Source organism: Phalacrocorax carbo, chromosome 17 (genome assembly GCF_963921805.1).
Source record: "Phalacrocorax carbo chromosome 17, bPhaCar2.1, whole genome shotgun sequence".
NCBI lineage: Eukaryota > Metazoa > Chordata > Aves > Suliformes > Phalacrocoracidae > Phalacrocorax > Phalacrocorax carbo.
In genome coordinates this window covers 8,370,106-8,386,700 of record NC_087529.1, presented here as the reverse complement: position 1 = coordinate 8,386,700, position 16,595 = coordinate 8,370,106, and the positions used below count along the sequence as shown (strand labels likewise).

At 61.1% G+C, this 16,595-nt stretch overlaps 2 protein-coding genes across 3 annotated transcripts; one reads left to right on the top strand and one right to left on the bottom strand.

The window, feature by feature from the left end:
- Positions 1 to 736: 736 nt before the first annotated feature.
- On the top strand, positions 737 to 5,155 carry GAS2L2 (growth arrest specific 2 like 2). The gene is made up of 6 exons (XM_064467667.1): positions 737 to 1,094; positions 1,738 to 1,976; positions 2,142 to 2,249; positions 2,859 to 2,955; positions 3,331 to 3,604; positions 3,767 to 5,155. The coding sequence occupies exons 1-6, from the start codon at positions 737 to 739 to the stop codon at positions 4,983 to 4,985; spliced, it is 2,295 nt and encodes a 764-aa protein (XP_064323737.1). The 3' UTR covers positions 4,986 to 5,155.
- Positions 5,156 to 6,024: 869 nt separating this feature from the next.
- On the bottom strand, positions 6,025 to 15,419 carry RASL10B (RAS like family 10 member B). 2 transcript variants are annotated; one of them, XM_064467668.1, is made up of 4 exons: positions 14,998 to 15,419; positions 12,368 to 12,700; positions 9,573 to 9,617; positions 6,025 to 9,165 (listed from the first exon to the last, which is right to left on the bottom strand). In XM_064467668.1, exons 2-4 carry the CDS (start codon positions 12,581 to 12,583, stop codon positions 8,788 to 8,790), a joined length of 639 nt encoding a protein of 212 aa, XP_064323738.1. In that variant the 5' UTR covers positions 12,584 to 12,700; positions 14,998 to 15,419; the 3' UTR covers positions 6,025 to 8,787. The 2 variants fall into 2 exon arrangements, with proteins under 2 accessions (XP_064323738.1, XP_064323739.1); XM_064467669.1 differs by having other exon boundaries at positions 8,798 to 9,165; positions 9,573 to 9,697; positions 14,998 to 15,399.
- Between the last annotated feature and the right edge of the window lie 1,176 nt (positions 15,420 to 16,595).

Sequence of the window (16,595 nt, the reverse complement as noted above, 5' to 3'; positions counted from 1 at the left end):
GGTGGCATGAGCCCCCGAGCGAAGGGGGCGCCCAGGGAGGGTGGTCCTTGTGGGGACCTGCTCTGGCCCCCAACCTTTGCAGGTGACAAGACCCATCTGTTCCTAACAGCACACGATGGCATCTCAGCAGAGTGTCTGATCCTGTAAAATGGGAGCAAAAATGTGGTTGCCTCAGGGCTATCAATTCAGGTGTACCAAGCCCTGAAGATGATCTTGTAGGGCTCCCAGGTCACTCCAACTGCAGTGGAGGTGGGTGCAGGGGTGGTGGGGAGGGGGCAAATAGCCCCTCTTTTGGGACTGTGAGCAACTTGGGGTGCTGAAGAGCTGCTTTCTAACTCCCTCCTGCCCCTAGAGCCAGGGACCTTGGTGGAAAATCCACCCCTGGATCAGCTGCCGAAGAAGGAGACAGGCTCCTGGTGGAGGAGCAGGCATTGAACGGTTAATGGGGAGTGTTTGCAGCCAGTCCCTTGTCACCAAGGAGAAGGGTACAGCACTTGGGAAGGAAACAAAACACCCACTGCCCAGGAGGGTGATTTCCTTTCCCCAGCTGCATCACAGCTCTTGGACCCCGAGAAGGGCTCCCGGCACTGGGAGGACGGCGTCACCATCCCGTGTGGCAGAGAGCAAGTGGTACCGGGTGAGTGTGGCTGCTGGGGAGGTGGGCTGGGGACACCGGGGCAGCTCCCCATGTCCCCATCACCCCTTTCCCTTGGTGTTCTCTCAGTTTTATGGCAAAATGTGGGGGATGCCGGGTGCCGCGGTGCGGAGTATCCGCCCCTACAAGTCCAGCGAGCAGTACCTCTACGCTATGAAGGAGGACTTGGCTGAGTGGCTGAAGGAGTTGTACAACCTAGACATCGAGGTGGGCACCTTCGTGGAGGTGCTGGAAACAGGGGCTGTGCTCTGCTCCCACGCCAACAACATCACCCATGTGGCCAGGGAGTTCGCCCGTGCCTGCCCTGGCACGGCCTGCCACCTCCGCCTCCCCACCACTGGTGTCGCCTGCAACCTCACGGCACAGCCGGGCACCTTCCAGGCCAGGGACAATGTCTCCAACTTCATCCAGTGGTGCAGGAAGGAAATGGATATCAAAGGTAGGAAGCTCGTCACCAGCCACCCCATGTCCCTGTGTGCAATTCCCCTCCAGCTGCTCCCGGCAGCACCCCAGGTGCTCTCCCATGTGACCCCCCCCCAAGCTGCTGCCACCCTGGCATCGGGCAGCACCACAAACACAAGAAATCCCTGATCTGGGATTTCCTGCACAAGCTCCTCCAGGTTCAGCAGCAGCTTTGCAGGGTGCTGGCACAAGGCAGGTGTGTGTTCTTGGCTGCAGATACACACTGGGGGGGTGGCAATGGAAAGGGCATTCAATTGAAAGACATCAGGAGTGGTCTTGGCTCTGAGCAAAGGGTCTGTCACCCCATCCCCACCAGCAGCAGGTGCCTGGGAAGGGCATGGGATTGGAGTGACATGTCCCTAGAACGCCCAGCCTCTGAGTTTTGTGGCTTTGGGATGCCATGAACCAGCCGTAGTGCCTTTGCATGTACATGCCCAAAGGGAAGGCTCCTCCTCGTTAATTTATCCCAACTCTTGTTGGACCCAGCTATATTCCTAGTACAATGGCTCCAGGGAATAACATCCGTTTGGGTGGATTTTGACTCCACCTGTGCCCCCCATCCCCTTTGTCCCCATCCCTACATGCCTGCCCTGGCTCAGCCCAGCCCTGCCCTGTCCCAGATGTCCTCATGTTCGAGACAGAGGACCTGGTGCTGAGGAAGAATGAGAAGAACTTCGTGCTGTGCCTGCTGGAGCTGGCGCGCCATGCCGCCCGCTTTGGCATGCACGCCCCAACCCTCGTGCAGATGGAAGAGGAGATCGAGGAGGAGCTGCGCCAGGAGCTGGACCTGCCACCCGCAGACACCCCCTTGCCCCGGCCCCCCAGGAAACCACGGGACCTCCACAACCTTGACCAGATGGTATGGAGGGGCATGGAGTGGGACTGGGATGGGGATGGGGATGAGGATGGAGTTGGGATTGGGGCTGGGGATGGCGGTAGAGTGGGGATGGAGATGGAGGTGGGGATGGCCACCCCAGGATCTTTCCCAGGAGCCCTGGCGAGGACCCATCCCTGCTGCCTGCAGGTCCAGCACCTGGTGAGCCGCTGTACCTGCCCTGTCCAGTTTCCCATGATCAAGATATCTGAAGGGAAATACCGCGTGGGTGATTCTGACACCCTCATCTTTGTCCGGGTGAGTCTGCTTTGCCCCACGCTTTTGGGGCACAGGCACCAGGAATCCTGCCCTGCTGACATGAAGCTTCTTCCATAATCCATCCCCCAAATGGGGCCAATGTGGGATTTTTGACTGTTATCCCCAAAGCAGGGCGGCAGGGAAGCTTAGTCCTGCAGTATGTGATTGCGTGGCTGTAACATCCATGTGTATGGGCCAAAACCTGCCATCCCACGCCAAGTCAGAGCCAGGTCTTAACCAGCAATGGGAACACCGGAGTGCTTGGTCCCTGCCTGGATCCATCCCTAAGCCTGGTCTCCCCAAAGGGCTCAGCACATGATGGTGGAGAGGAGTTTTCCAAAGGCTCCCCAGGGTGATGAAATGTGCCTGTTGGGATGCCAGCAGGAGCTGAGATCCTCCTTGCCTCAGTGGTGCTCAGCTGGGGATGATGCTGTCCTTTGGGAGACCTGGTGGCACTCAGGGCAAGCCCACAGGTCTCAAGCTCCAGAGGACGAAGCCTGGATGAGTATGTCACCCCAGGCTGCCTGAAAAGGGGTGGGGGTGGGGTGGACAGGTCCTGGGTTCATCACACACCCCTCCAGGCCTCATGGCGTGTGGCATCCTGTGCAGATCCTGCGGGAGCACGTCATGGTGCGGGTCGGGGGCGGCTGGGACACACTGGAGCACTACCTGGACAAGCACGACCCGTGCCGCTGCACCTCGCTCTGTGAGTCCCCACATCCCCAAAACCCATGGCTCTGCCCCATGGCTGGAGTGGGGGCGGGGGGTGTCTGTCCTGGGTCTTGCTGCTTCTGGGGCCATTTGCAGGAGCCGGAGGCCTCCTTGCTGCGATGCCTCAGTGCTCTGCTGGGGAGTGTTTGGGTTTGGGGACTCTCTTTGGCTTTGGTGGCCACTAGAGGTCACGGCAGACTTTCGGATGGAGCCGGACCCCAAAAGCCCGTTTGCAGGGAGTGCAGATTTGCACCAGCGTCCCCAGGGTGGGCCTGGATGCTGAGCAACGACTGGGTGGGCTGCACCCGGGTGTAGGTGCAATGGGCAGGGGTGCTGAGCCGCGCCCCCCCCCCCCCCATTTTCCCTGCAGCTCACAAACAAGCCTGGAAAACCAGGAGCCCCCAGCAGCAAGTACAGCATGAGATCTGGCTGTGCCCAGCCTCGAAGGCAGCTGCCCGCAGCCAGCCCCAGCCCACGCTGCTGGTCAACCGCTCGCAGAGCCCCCTGCCCCCCGTCGCCTGGGGGTCCCGTGCTCCCCCCAGCCCCCGGCCTCCTGCCACCCCCTTGCCGGATGGCTCGGGTCGCCCGCTGGGTGTCAGCCCTTGCCGGGAGCCGGCACAGCCCCAGAGGGTCCCTTCAGGCAGGTAAGCAGTGCAGAGATGCTTCGTGCCCCAAACCACCTGGTTTCAGAGCAGTTTTTCCCACATATCTGAATTCATTTTCCCTCCCTTCCAGAATTGCCCAGCACCAGGCTGGATTGAGGGGGAAGCAGCAGCTCCCTGCCCCTCTCCTCTCTCTCCTTGCAGGACGCGGGAGCCACCGGCTGCCCCTTTGGGGAGGCAGCTGCCACCGTCCAGGTCACCCGCTCGACTCAGCTCCCCTGGGCATGGGGTGATGTGCCGGGCACCCACCCCTTCCCAGCTGGTCCCCGGCACACAGGACAGAGTGGGGGTCTCCAAGGAGCTGCGTGGGAGCACTCCAGGGAAAATCCCTGCAGCACCAGCACGGGGCAGGTCCACAGCACCCAGCACCCGGGTGACACCAGCACCTCGAAAAAGCACCCAGCAAAGAGGCAAATCATCTGTAGAGGCTGTCAGGCCACAAGAAGGGGGGGTCCCCACCAAGGTGACACCCCGTGGCCCCAGCCCCATCAAAGTCTGTGCTACTTCCCCACACCAGGATAGCCGGAGAGACTCACAGAACCAGAAAACCCCACGGGAAGGCAGCCGGGGAGCCCTTGGCCGGGGTCAACCGCCATCACCCCGAAATTCCTCCAGCCAGCCTCCAAAACAGGACTGCAGTGTTAAACCCTCCACCAAACCCAGCCCGGCCATCTGCCAGCCCCCCACTCCTCTGGCCCATTTTGCAGATGGGTGCAAGGTCTGTGCTGCTGGGGGAGATCCCCAGGGGACCCGGCAGTGCCATCCAGACACAAGCCCAAGGGCTGTGGGTGCTGAGGGCCCCGGAGTGCCGGCAGATGAGCTGGTGGGAGCCTGTGGCCCTGGTGGGGGGTGCAAGGAGCTCCAGGATTGCTGGGGGCACGGGCAGCCCCCCGGCTACAGCAGGGTGGTGGAGGAGCTCTCCCATGGGTGGCAGCCCCTGCGCCCCATGGGGCTGGGGAGCTGGGTCCCCAAAATGCACCCACGAGCCGCCCCGCAGCCCACCGCCCTCCTGACTGGTGGGGAGGTGGAGGGGCTGGAAGCAGGTGGCCAGACCCCACAGGGTCCCAGGGCCAGCAATGTCCCCAAGCCCCGGCGGTGCCTGAAGAAACCTGAGCGCGTGCCCTCCATCTACAAGCTGAAGCTGCGGCCCAAGGTGCGCCCCCGGAGGGACCACAGACCAGGCAAGCGCCCCTCGCGCATCCCCACCCCGCTGGGGCAGCGCCCACCCGCCCCCCGGAGCCAGCATCGCCCACCGGGGCCGCCCCAGCACCCCCAGCCCGGCAGCACCCGCCCGGGGGCCAAGCCCTTGCCAGCCGACAGCAGTGCCTGGCTGACCGAGGACGATGAGGAGGCATGGGTCTGACCCCCCCCCCCATCCTGAGCTTCAGTGGGGATGCACCCCTCACTCATTTGAAGGTGGGAGCGATGCTGAAGCTGGAGCCTGAGGTTGGCACGGGTAGTGCGATAGATTTGCTCCACGGCAACCCGGGGGCATCCCCCCATTGCTCTGTGGAGCTGCATGCCCTCCTTCCCCGTGAGGCTTTTTTTTTTTGGACTGGTAATTCTCCTCCTAAACAGGCACTTTTATACTGGTTTGGGTGGAAAAATCCAGCCCCAAATTGAGAAAACGGGGCACTTTCTGTAGGAAAGAGGGGTGTAGCCCGTCCCTATGGTGTCCCCCGAAAGCAGGGACACTCCGCACCTGGTATCCAAGTATCAAAACCATCTCATACCTCCATCTTCCCCGTCTGCACAACGGGATTAATGATCCTCATGTCTTACAGCACCGAGAGCCTTAATGAGTGTTTGAGTCACTCAGGTCGGGTCGGGGGGGTCACAGGAGATGACCCTTGCTGAGCCCCATGGGCTTTCTTAGGGGCGAAGGTGGGAGACCCAGGGCAGGGGGGCGGTGATGCTCAGGGTGATGGCTGTCACCAAGGCTCACTGCAGGCACCATCACTCTCCTGAGCCTGCAGCCATGGACCCGGCGATATTGTTTGTGCAATAGAGATATACCAAAGCTCTTCTGTTTCAGCATCTTTTCTGCGTGGGTGGGGAGGGAGAGAGGATAATCCTGTTGGAGGGGTCATGGCTGGTGAAGAGAATTCATGCTGCCAGTCTGCTGTCTGTGTGCACGGCAAACACCCCTCCCAAGAGCCCCCCAGGGACCAGGAGAGCCCACCTTCCAAGAGAGGTTGAAGCCGGACCCGTACCCCTGCAGAGGAGCAGCAAGGGAGAGAGCTGGGGCCCTGTGGATGCAAAACCTGCTTGCAGAAATACCCTTTTTGCAGGGGAGAAACAAATTCCCCCAGTCTGGATCATTAGCTCCTGCGGAAAGGCTGCGAGAGTGGCAGTGGGGCGGCGAACAATCTGGTGCCATGGGCAAAGAGCAGCGAGGCAGGTACAGAACAAGGGGGGACAGACCTGATTTTTAATTCAATTTCAAAGAAGGGGGTGCAGGGTATTACAGGTGGTGTAGACACCTCATGAGTCTCCAACAAGAAGTCCGGGGGGAAAGGAAAGCCAAGTCAAGGCAACCAGGACACTCACCGGGGCAGGAGGAGGAGAGGGAAGCATCCTCGCTAGGGCTGGACAGAACCCAGGCATCGCCTCCTGCGGCACCGTGCACAGGGGCAGAGACCCAGCACTGCCCTGGGGACAGCAGTGGGGACATCCTCAGCCTCTCCCAGGCTCAGGAGCAGGTTATCTTTAGCAGGACCAGGGTGGCATTGGGCGAGCGGTAACACTTTGTACTGAAGTTACGAGTAGGGGCAAGGCGTGGGTTGGATGTAGCTGCTGCTGTGCTCCTGGCTGCTCTGTTCCCCGCGAGTCTGGCCACGCACCGGACTCCCCTGCCCCAGTTTCCCTGCCTGTAACCAGCAGGTACCACCGCCTACCCCCTCCTGAGCTCTTGGGAAAGTAGCTTTTTGTAGCCCTCTTTTTTCTTGGGAGCTGGGAAAAGCTGTCGAAGCAGTGAGAGTTCTTATTACTAATATAACTTTCTCTGTCTATAAAGTACAATAGAATATAACAATATTTATAACATTTTTTTTTCCAAAATACTAAATAGATGCTATAAAAACCTGTAACTAATTGTGCTATAAACTGCAGGCTACAGGGTTATAACAAACAATGTATTGGCTTAGTTGTTGATATGTGTACATTGGAGCACTTTATAAATGCTTTATTGTTAGCATTTACCAAGGAGTTTCCTTCTCAAACAATTTGGAGGGATAAAGCTAGCCAGAGACCGATAACATGGACTTAAACGTGTTAATAAATCCTGATGAGATGGGGTTTGGGGCGGTGGGGCCGGTGGCAAAGCCCAGTAGGTTTGCCATGAAGGCCAGAGGTGGAGATGAGTGCCGCTGCCCTTCCCTGCCCAGGGCTCTTGCAGCCACCTGAGACAGACCCGTGTCCCCCCCCCACCTTTTCTCTTTTTTTCCTTCCCCCCCCCCCCCCCCCGTTGGGAGCAAGGGGAATGGGGCTTGGCTCCCAAAGCGGCTGCTGGGGGTGGGGGTGGAGGAGCAGGGTGACCCCCAGCCCCACGGCATTGGGGCTGCAGGGCAGCGCGTGGCCTGGCAGCGGGGACGGGGCAGCGGCACACACTGTGCCGGAGTTCAGCTGGACCTACTCTTAACAGAAAGTGTCACCAAGAGCACAGCGGTGCTTCTGTCAGATGGAAACCTGACCGCGGGGAAAGAGATGGGGCCGGCACCCTTTGCTTTATTGCCCAGAGCGGCGCTGAATACCTGCAACCCCTTGTTACACCAGAAATCACTGAGATGGTTTTGCTGGAGGATGGGCCAGCCTCAGATCCTGCCTTGGGGGGCAAAGACAGCCTTTCCCCGTGTCTCACAGGGAGCAGCCAAGAAGGAGGGAACCATGACCCCCCTCGGCCTCTTGCTCACCCTTTGCCGGCACACCACCCCAACGCCGTTCGCAATGCAGGCTGTGCTTTGCCACCCGCCCTGCAGGACAAGACACAGCTGAGCTGCAAGTCTGGTGCAAAAACAAGACCAAAGATCAAAAAAGAATTAAAAAAAAAAAGTGGGGGTCTCACTTTCCTATTAGGGATGTGCACAGAATTAAGAAAGAAACCGAATGCAACTGGAAATGCAACTCCAGCTCCTTGTTGCTTCAGAGGCTGTCTTCGCACCGTCACCATTTCACATGGATGGAGGCGAGCATCGCATGGGAAAGCCCAGGGCGGGTCAGACCTGCCCCACGGCTCCGCTGGCAGGGCGCAATGGCACGGGGGGGCTGCCTGCCTGCGGGATGCCAGAGGTTTGGGTCGGAGCCGTGCAAAGCTGGTCGCCCGCTGAGCCTAGGACAAGAGGTAGCAGAGGGGTGACCTGCCCGGCAAGGAGTGTTTTGCGATTATTTGGTGGTCAACAGGCTGGTGGGGGAGGACAAGCCTTCCTTGGCTGAACTGGAGCAGAACAGGGACTCAAAGCCCCGGGGAAGCAGCACCCAGCACCCCGTGGGGGGATGTAAGGGGCAGGATGAGAGCTTTGTTATTTTTTTTTTCCCCTTTCTTACTTTCATCCAGAAATTCTGCCTGGAAATCTGACCCAACCAAGCCAAAAGAAAGCCCGTGTAACCTGGCCTTTTGCCAGAGGCTGCTCTGCCCTCTGAGGGGAGAAGCCTCCGCTCTGTGGGGAAGAAAATGGGACATCTGGCTCCACCATGCCCCAGAGATGGAGCCACCCCCGGCACATCGGGCCACAGGCGCTGGGCAATTTTCTACCAGGGGGCAGGTGATGCCAGGCAGCAGCAAGCATTGCCCCTACGATGCCAGGGCAGGAGCTGGCAAGGATGGACCCGACAGCCAACCTCTGGGCATCATCTGAAGCATCTCCTCCACCCTCCCGGTGCCACACAGCCTTCCAGGAGTGGCAGAGACACCAACGCCCATGGACAGCTTTGGCCCTGAGCACCGGAGGCTTGGGGAGTGCTTGGGGGTTTAGCAGAGGTCCTCCCTCACCCCTCGCTACCTCCAGGCAGCCTGGCCGCCCGGCCACCCACTCTGAGCCACCGGTGGCCACTGCGTCACCCTGCCCAGCACCGCTCAAGGTGCAACGTCCCCACACCTCACCACAGGGTGCCAGCGCCGGTGGGGAAGCAAACCCCGAGGTGCCTCTGGCACAACTCCCTCCGCAGCATCACCTCCTCAGAAAGCGGTGACGCCAGCGCTCGCCGGGGAGCTGCAGTCCCCGAGGGTGGGTGGCCACGGGGACATGGCCGGGGGGGGTCTGTCGGGGCGGGGGGCTCACATGATGGTGCATCGGTTCCTGCGCAGGGCGCCCTGGAAGCGGATGGTGGTGTGGACGTGCTTGCAGCGGGCGCAGCCCACGCTCTTCAGGAGCTCGCTGAAGAGCAGCAGGATGTGCCAGTTGTACTTGGCCGAGCACTCGATGTAGCCACACTTCCACGTCTTCTTCACCAGGTTGGAAACGTTCCAGCGTGGGATCACCCGGCCCCGCTGCAGGTCCCGCTTGTTGCCCACGATGATGATGGGCGTCTCTGAAGTGCCGATGACCCTGATGAGGGCAGGCGGTGAGGGAGGACAGAAGGGGATGGGGCACAGCATGATGATGGACTGACCCACAGACACCAACCCATCCCAAACCAGCAGCTGGCTTTGGCTTGCCAAGAGGGACGTGCCTCCTCTTGGTCTGTCCCCTCGTCCCTCTTTGTGCCCAGCCACCTGGCTTGCCAGCCCGTTGCTTTCCCAGGGATGGCTGCCCTCCCCTACAGGGGTCCTGCTCCTTTCCCTGCCCTTGGGTCCAGTTTTGCTTTTGTTTATGGCTCCCAGCCATGCAAAGGGGCTTTGCCCCAGTCTCTAATGTCTCATCTCTGATATCAAGAGCAGGGGAGTGCTGGGGAGAGCCGTACCACCCCGCCAGGAGCTGTGGGGAGATGCATCCACTAGCAAAGTAGTCCCTACCTCGTTTCCAGGATCTGCTGGCGGATGGTTTTGATGTACTCGAAGCTGTCAAAGCAACAGATGTCATAGACCAGGATGTAGGCATGGACGCTCCGGAGCCCCCTGCAACACACGTCCGCCCACTCCTGCAAGGTGCACAGAGGGATCAATCCTGGCTCAGTCCCATCGCCATGCCCGGGGGATGCCCTGCACTGCTTTGGGTCCAGGCACACCAAGGAGACTGCATAGCAGCCGTGTAGCAAGGGGGCTGCATGCTCTCCCGTCCTGCCACCCAGCACCCAGCTCACCTCTGCTCTGCCCCGACCCATCCCTGCGATGGCTGCATCAAGCCCCCTGTAGCCCTTCAGCATTCCCCTCGAGTCTCTGGAGATCCCTTATCCCCCTTGTTAATCAAGAGGAGAGATAATGGGATCTGTCAGCCCCAGTTCCACTCTTGAGCAAGGATTACAGCCTGCCTAACATCTGTCTAATGCATGGTGATCTAGAGGTGAGCTAGGAGCAGGGCTGAATGCAGCCACCTGCCCTGGATTTAAAAGCTTCACCCTCCAGAGCTGCTAACTAGGTGTGTTAATTAGTGATGCACCCTGGTTTTCAGGCAGGGTGGGTGAGGAGGATGCTGAGGGTTGAGTAGAGCTGCCCCTGCCCCTGCCCCTGCCCCTGCCCCTGCCCCTGCCCGGGATGATGAACCAGCAGCAATGTGGGTCAGAGGGGGAAGGTGGTGGGGAGGACATGGGGATAAGAAAGGAGCAGTGGCTGTTTGGGAGAGGGGGGCTGCAAGAGTAAGACTGGGAGCTGAGTCAGAGGCTATCCAGGGTGGCCTCTCCACAGTCCAACCTTGGAGCTGTAAGGAATACATGTTGTTTGGAAAACTTTGGATTTCCAGGAATAACAGGAATTTTATTCCATCCTATAGAAGTGAATCTGCCCCACTTCCAGACACTTTCCCAGTCCTGCAGTGATACCAAGGCTGCAGTGACACTGGGGAATGGCAGCCCACGCAGGCAACACTGCAAACCCTCCTGAGAGCAACTGGAGAGGAGAAAGATGCACCAAAGAGGAAAGGCACCACTCCTCCCCGAGGAAAACTCTTCAGTACTGTGAATCATCCCTTTCTGAGTTTATCATCTGAATGAGGCAAAATGAGGAGACCTAGGACCAAAGGAAAATGGGAAAAGGAAAGTTTTGGGCGCGGGTTGGTCTCCGTTGTGGGCTGCAGCACAGGAAGGAGCTGGGAGCAAGCGGCATGACATAGCCCCTCTCCCGTCCTCGGAGGGGAGGTGATGATTTGTAGCTCTGCAGTATCGGGGAGATGCAGGTGGATGAAGCGGCAGTGTCTCAGGTTACTTTGAGTCCTGATACACCTGGGAGATCAATAAATTGCAGCTCTGTCACCATGCTGGGGTGCAGCTTGCTCTGGCACCGTGATGTCGGGATGGTTTTCCCTGCGTGGGGCAGGTTTCCCGGGATGCTTGGGGCTGGAGGAGGGCTGCATTGTGCATCCCGCCTGGCCCCATGTAGGAGTGGGACACCAGGGAGCCGCCAGCCCCAGCTCCTCTCCCAGGACATTGCCACAGGTGTGCTGCTCCCAGGCACGGAGCAGAGCCCAGTGATGCTTCCCAGCAGACAGAGTCGTATCCCCCACTGTGGTCCTCTCCGTTCCCCTCGGAGCCATCCCTCTGACCATCCTCTCTTCCCTGGAAACATCCATCTGTTCCCACTGGCCGCCTCCTCTTGAGCACAGCAAGGCAGGGAGTTAATCGAGTGTTAGCGGTGGCTACCGTGTCAGTAAATTACCCTTTGCTATTTTGGGCTGTCTCTCATGCCGACCTTTCGTTCCCTGCACACACAGATTAATTTTTAAACCTCCTCCTCACCCCCAGAGTGCTCGCTTCGCCTCCTGCCCAACAGCAACAGGGGAAACTTGGAGCACTACAAGGTCCCCGTCGGGCATGGGAGCAATATAAGTATATGATTAAAAATACAACAGAGCCTGGCTCCTGCGGAGGTGCCCCCAGCGGTGGCATTGCCCTCTGGCTGGCCTGTGCCCATGGCTGGGCACCTCCAGCTCCTTCCCCTGCAGCTGTGGCACAATTTGTGGCCCTGGGACGGGGTTACGGCATGAGCTTAAAATCCCCTCTTTCCCCATTAAACCTCCCCAGAGCAGTTGGCACTGGTGGCAATGCTTTCCAACCCCACACTGCCTTTTGGGGCTGTTTTGGTGGCACTTGAGAGGGCTGGGGGTTGAGGAAGAGCTGGTGGGCTCAGCACTCTGGGGACAAGCCCAGGCAATGCTGGAGGGGTGATGGCTACCCCAGGAGGGAATGAGCAGCCCTACACCTGCCTCAGGCAGTGGGTGCAGGTGGTCTGGCCCTCCAGGAACCCCTGTTTTTCACCTGAATGCTCTGGCCGTGCTCCCCCAGCCCTTTGCTGGCGCTGGCTCTGACAGCCATGGAACAGGGCCCCAGCGCTCTGGGATCCACCACCCAGCTGGGTGGGATTGTGGGCACCACCAAAGCCACGGTCCTCGGAGTGGGATGCCGTTCCTCCATCATTTGCTATCATTTTATGTGAAAAAGCTTTAAAAGACACTTTATCCTGGGCCCGCTCAGCCAGTAGCCATGAGGATGCAATCCCTGGCACTGGCTTTTAGCAAGCAAACCCTGACATGGAGGGAGAAGCATCCCCTGAAGAGGAGGAACCAGGACCCCACATGGTTTCACAGTTAAACACCACTGAGGTCACTGGAGACCCCACAATGTGGGGGTCCCATCGTACCAAGCCAGGTGCACCCCTACCTGCAGGGTGTTGACAGGGAAGGCAGTGATGGGGGGAAAGTCCATGATCTGCAGGTCGTGGACGTGGCCGTTCATGACGACAGCGGGCAGGTAGACGCGGCGGGCCGTGGTGGGCACGCAGACCTCGCTGAACTCGTTGTAGAGGAACTGCCGGACTATGGCACTCTTGCCCACGCCCTGGGCTCCCAGTACGGCGATCTTGAACGTTGCCACCATGCCGCCGTGCGCCGGCCACTGCCCTGGTACTGCCCCTGCGGTGCCGAGGCTGCATATTCCCGCGCAGGGGGCCTCAGCCCCATTCAGGATGCATTTCCCCTCTGGGACAGCCCGTCACTGCAAGGCCAAGGAGAAGCTAGTCAGATCCCGGAGACACCCAGGCAGACCCCACTTATTGCTTCAGACAATATTTTCCCAAGTAGAAGACCAGGGAAATGGGTTATGTCTGTCCTTGGGGAGCAGGAACAGCCCCCGGGGCTGGGTGATACCTCCAGCAGCAGCCTCAGCACTACGAGACCCCAGTGTCCCCCTCAGAGGCTCCACCCTGCAGAGCCAAGGAGAGCCAGGATTTGAGTGAACTTTGTCCCAGGAAGGTTCTTACAGGCACATTCAGCCCTTTTGGTACCAGAGCAAGGAATCCTCCAGGAAAGGGGCTGTCTGCAGCTCAGGGTTTGCCCAGCCCTGGCAGCACCGGGGTCCTGGGCTGTGCTGGGGACTTTTCCCATAGCACCCACAGGGACCGCCACCAGCTGCTGCATCCCAGCACTGCCCCAAGCCAGGGAATCCATCTTCCCTCCGCTTGGACAGCCAGAATTGCCTTTTGCTGGGGCGAGGGGGAGATTGCTCTGCGCCTGTGAGCGACAGCTTTAATGTTTAATTTCAGGCTTTGAGCGTTTTGGCAATTAACTTGATGGAGGCTAATTTCCGAGCCAGCTGACAGGGTGAGCCCACAAGCCGCTGGCACACGTGCTGAGGCTGGAGGGGCCTTGGGGCAGGGCCACATGTGTGGCGGAACATGGGGTGATAAACCATGCACGAGGTTGCAAGAGCTGAGACCGCAGAGTCCAAATGCCTGCTGGCACCAGGTTCCTGACCAGGAGCTGCAATGGAAACAGCAAGGGTGAGGGGCTGGGTCCCACTTCTGCTCGCTCCCGTCACTAGGAAGCTGCTTGTGCTTCATCCCAAAGCGCAGATGCTTTTACCAATTTGTGATGTTCTCGTCCATTTTGCTGAAAAACCATCCCCAAAGCACAGGGCAGCAGTCCCTGAGCTGGCAGAAAGCAGCAGATTCAAACCACCGTCCTGCATGTTTGATGGAGGTTATTTGCCCCAGGGAGAGCCCAGCTGTGGAGGTCCCCACTGCTGAGTGCCGGGGAGGCCCGGCTTCCCATGGTCCCTCAAGCGGAGCCGTAGCTTACACCATCCTCACCCTCCTCAGCACGGGGCTGGGGGCTGGCAGGGCCTGATCCAGCCCCAGGGCAGCAGGCGGGTTTGTGTCCCGGACTGGGGACCATGACACGCTATGCTGCTGGGACCATCCCCTGGGGTGCCGACTGCCCTCGGGGACCTGCTCGCCGCAGCCCCGGCAGCGGGAGCGTTTCTGTGCCACATGCGGGGAAATGGGGGGGTGCAGGACCCCCCACACGCGGCCCTGCCATGGCCTTTCTCGACCAGCAGAAAGCACTGTCATTGCAAGCCCTGGGGGGGCCACTCTGCCGCAGGGACAACCCTGTCCCCACAAACTCTTCCTCCTCGCAGAAGCAACCCCAGCTCCTCTGCGGGGCTGGAGGGTGATGGAGCAACACAGCCAGAGACCCAGCACCTGCAGGGCTGCCCTGACCTGCAGAGGGCTGAGCCCTGCTGTGCCACCCCAAAAACCCCGTCCCCCTCCCAGCTGGCACACAGGGACCGTGCATGGGGAAAGCTAGCTCATGGGCCCCAGAAAGCAGGCTTGCACCCTAAAGTGTCAGAGGCCGACCTGATGGCTCCCGGCCCCATGAGCATCTCACCCCAGCGTGCCACCGTGGGAAAGTGAGGCATGGAGGGGGGAATGCAGCAGGGCGGCCCCGCGGTGGAGTGGCAGAGTGGGGACCAGCCGGGGGGGGCCCCAGGAGCTCAGCACAAGGCCGAGCTTAGCGGGTTGCAGGGCCGGGTGGAGGCTGGCAGGGTCCCCCGGGAAGGATGCCCCGGGCCCCGGCGCGACCTTGGGCACCCCGCCGCCACCCGCAGCCGCCACCCCGCGACTCCGGGGGCAGCCGGGGAAGCAAGGCCTGACCCCCCGCCGCCCCCACCCCCCGCTGGGCGGGAGCAGCATCCCGCATCCCGGCATCCCGCATCCCTCCCCGATCCTCCCGGGGGGATGCTCTCGCCACGGCGGGCAGCGCAACATCCCCGGCACCGGCCCGCGGGGGGGTGCTGGGGCTGGACGAGGTCGGGGGGAGCCGGGGGGCAACGACACGCACCCCCCAGGCCGGCGGGGGGGTGGGGGGGTGGAGAGAGAAGCACCGGCGCTCAACTTTCGCTGGGGATCCCCCCCCCCCTGCCCCGTTGTCCCGGGGTGTGTGTCCCCAACCCGGCCCTGCCCAGCGGCAACTTTGCCCCCCGTCCCCCCCTTCCCGGCGAGGCCCCCCTACCTTGCAGCGGCGGCCCGGGCCGGCTGCGCCCCGGCGGGCGGCGGAGCCATGCGGCGAGCCCGGTGCGGGGCGGGCGGCCCCGCTGCAGAGCCCCGGCCCGGCCCGGCCCGGCCCCCGCCCGGCGCGGCGCTACCGAGGGGCCGGGCGGCGGCGGGGGGCGCCGGGCGGGGGGAGCCGGGCCGGGGCGCGGGGCGGGCGGTGGCCGGGAGTGACGGAGGCAGGCGGTGGCGGGGAGGGATGGAGGCAGGCACTGCTCAGGCAGGGAGGCAGCGCCCGCGGGGGGGAATGGAGGCAGTGCCCGGGGAGGGATGCAGGGAATGCCCGGGCGGGGAGGCAGGCAGCGCCTGGGGAGGGAGGCAGGCGCTGCTCAGGCAGGGAGGCAGGCAGTGGTGCCCGGGGAGGGATGCAGGCAGCGCCAGGGAGGGAAGCAGGCTCTGCCCGGGCGTGGATGCAGGGGATGCCCGGGGAGGGATGCACGCAGTGCCCGGGAGAGAAGGAGGCAGCGCTCGGGAAAGGAGGCAGGGAATGCCCAGACCGAGTCGCGGGAAGCCATGAGGGACACCGGCTTCTCTCGGGGCTCGAGGGGGTGGGGGGTGCCGATGGGAAAAGACCCTCCCATGTCCCCCCTGCAGTGTGCTGGGTGCAACACCGTCACCCCTTCCCTCCCCGCAGCCCAGCAGCGTCTGCGCCCTCATGCCCACCCCGTGGGAGCCCCATGAGGCCAGACGCCTTTAGGGAGGAGGGTAGAACCCCCCGAGGGAGCTTTTCCCTCCTCTGACACTGCTGCTCGGTATGCTCTCGGGCACATCACTTCACCTCCCTGCTGTGCCAGCCCCCTGGTCCAGCTGGCAGGGCTGGAGGTTTCTCAGTGCCCACTCTCAGTCCAGCGCGGTGCCAGGCCCCACCAAGGGAGGGACACTTCTGTTGCAGTGTCTGCGTTTTTGGGACACCCTGCACTGAGCATTTCCCCACACAGCAGATAGTGAAGATGCTGGTTGCACCGCCAGCGAGCGTGGTCCAGGCCTCTGTGACACACTGCCAAAGGACTCCCTGTTCCTCGAAGCAGACCCCGAACCCTGTTCCAGCTCACAGTGACTCCAGTGAGCACTGGGGGGTCTCTGTGGGTCTGGCTGCAATCACGCAGGCTTGACTGAGCCTGAACACTGGCCCCAGCCCAGCCAGGCTCCCCCAGCCTCGTCAGCACCTTTGGCTGAGAAAAACATAATCTCTGGGGACCCCTCTCCAGGGTGAGGAGTGGGTACAGGTGGAAACACATTGCCATATCCTTCCTGGGGGAAAAGGGGATGGCAGACACAAGCCCATGGCTCAGGGGGACACGGGCAGCTGGCAAAATATGGGACAGCCTTTGTGCCACTCTGCGCCAAGGCTGGGGCTGAGATCAGCACCAGGCAAAGGGACCAGAGCCCCTTTTCGGCGTCTCACATTACACCCAGGCTTTCAGAGGTTTGGGGCTTATTTCCCTGCAGAGCTGCCTGATGCTCGCAGCTAGGGAAATATTTAGGTGTCCCTGGGGGTTATTACCAGCCCTAAATGCTGCTCGTCTTCCACAGCCCCCCACCTCCCCTTCCCCACATCGC

Coding starts and splice junctions, on each gene's coding strand:
- GAS2L2 (XM_064467667.1), top strand. CDS start 737: ATGTGGGGGATGCCGGGTGCCGCGGTGCGGAGTATCCGCCCCTACAAG. Junction 1,095..1,737: donor GAAGGAAATGGATATCAAAG/GTAGGAAGCTCG, acceptor GCCCTGTCCCAG/ATGTCCTCATGTTCGAGACA. Junction 3,605..3,766: donor CAGAGGGTCCCTTCAGGCAG/GTAAGCAGTGCA, acceptor CTCTCCTTGCAG/GACGCGGGAGCCACCGGCTG.
- RASL10B (XM_064467668.1), bottom strand. CDS start 12,583: ATGGTGGCAACGTTCAAGATCGCCGTACTGGGAGCCCAGGGCGTGGGC. Junction 9,618..12,367: donor TCCCTGTCAACACCCTGCAG/GTAGGGGTGCAC, acceptor TTGCTTTGACAG/CTTCGAGTACATCAAAACCA. Junction 9,166..9,572: donor CAGCAGATCCTGGAAACGAG/GTAGGGACTACT, acceptor TGCCCTCATCAG/GGTCATCGGCACTTCAGAGA.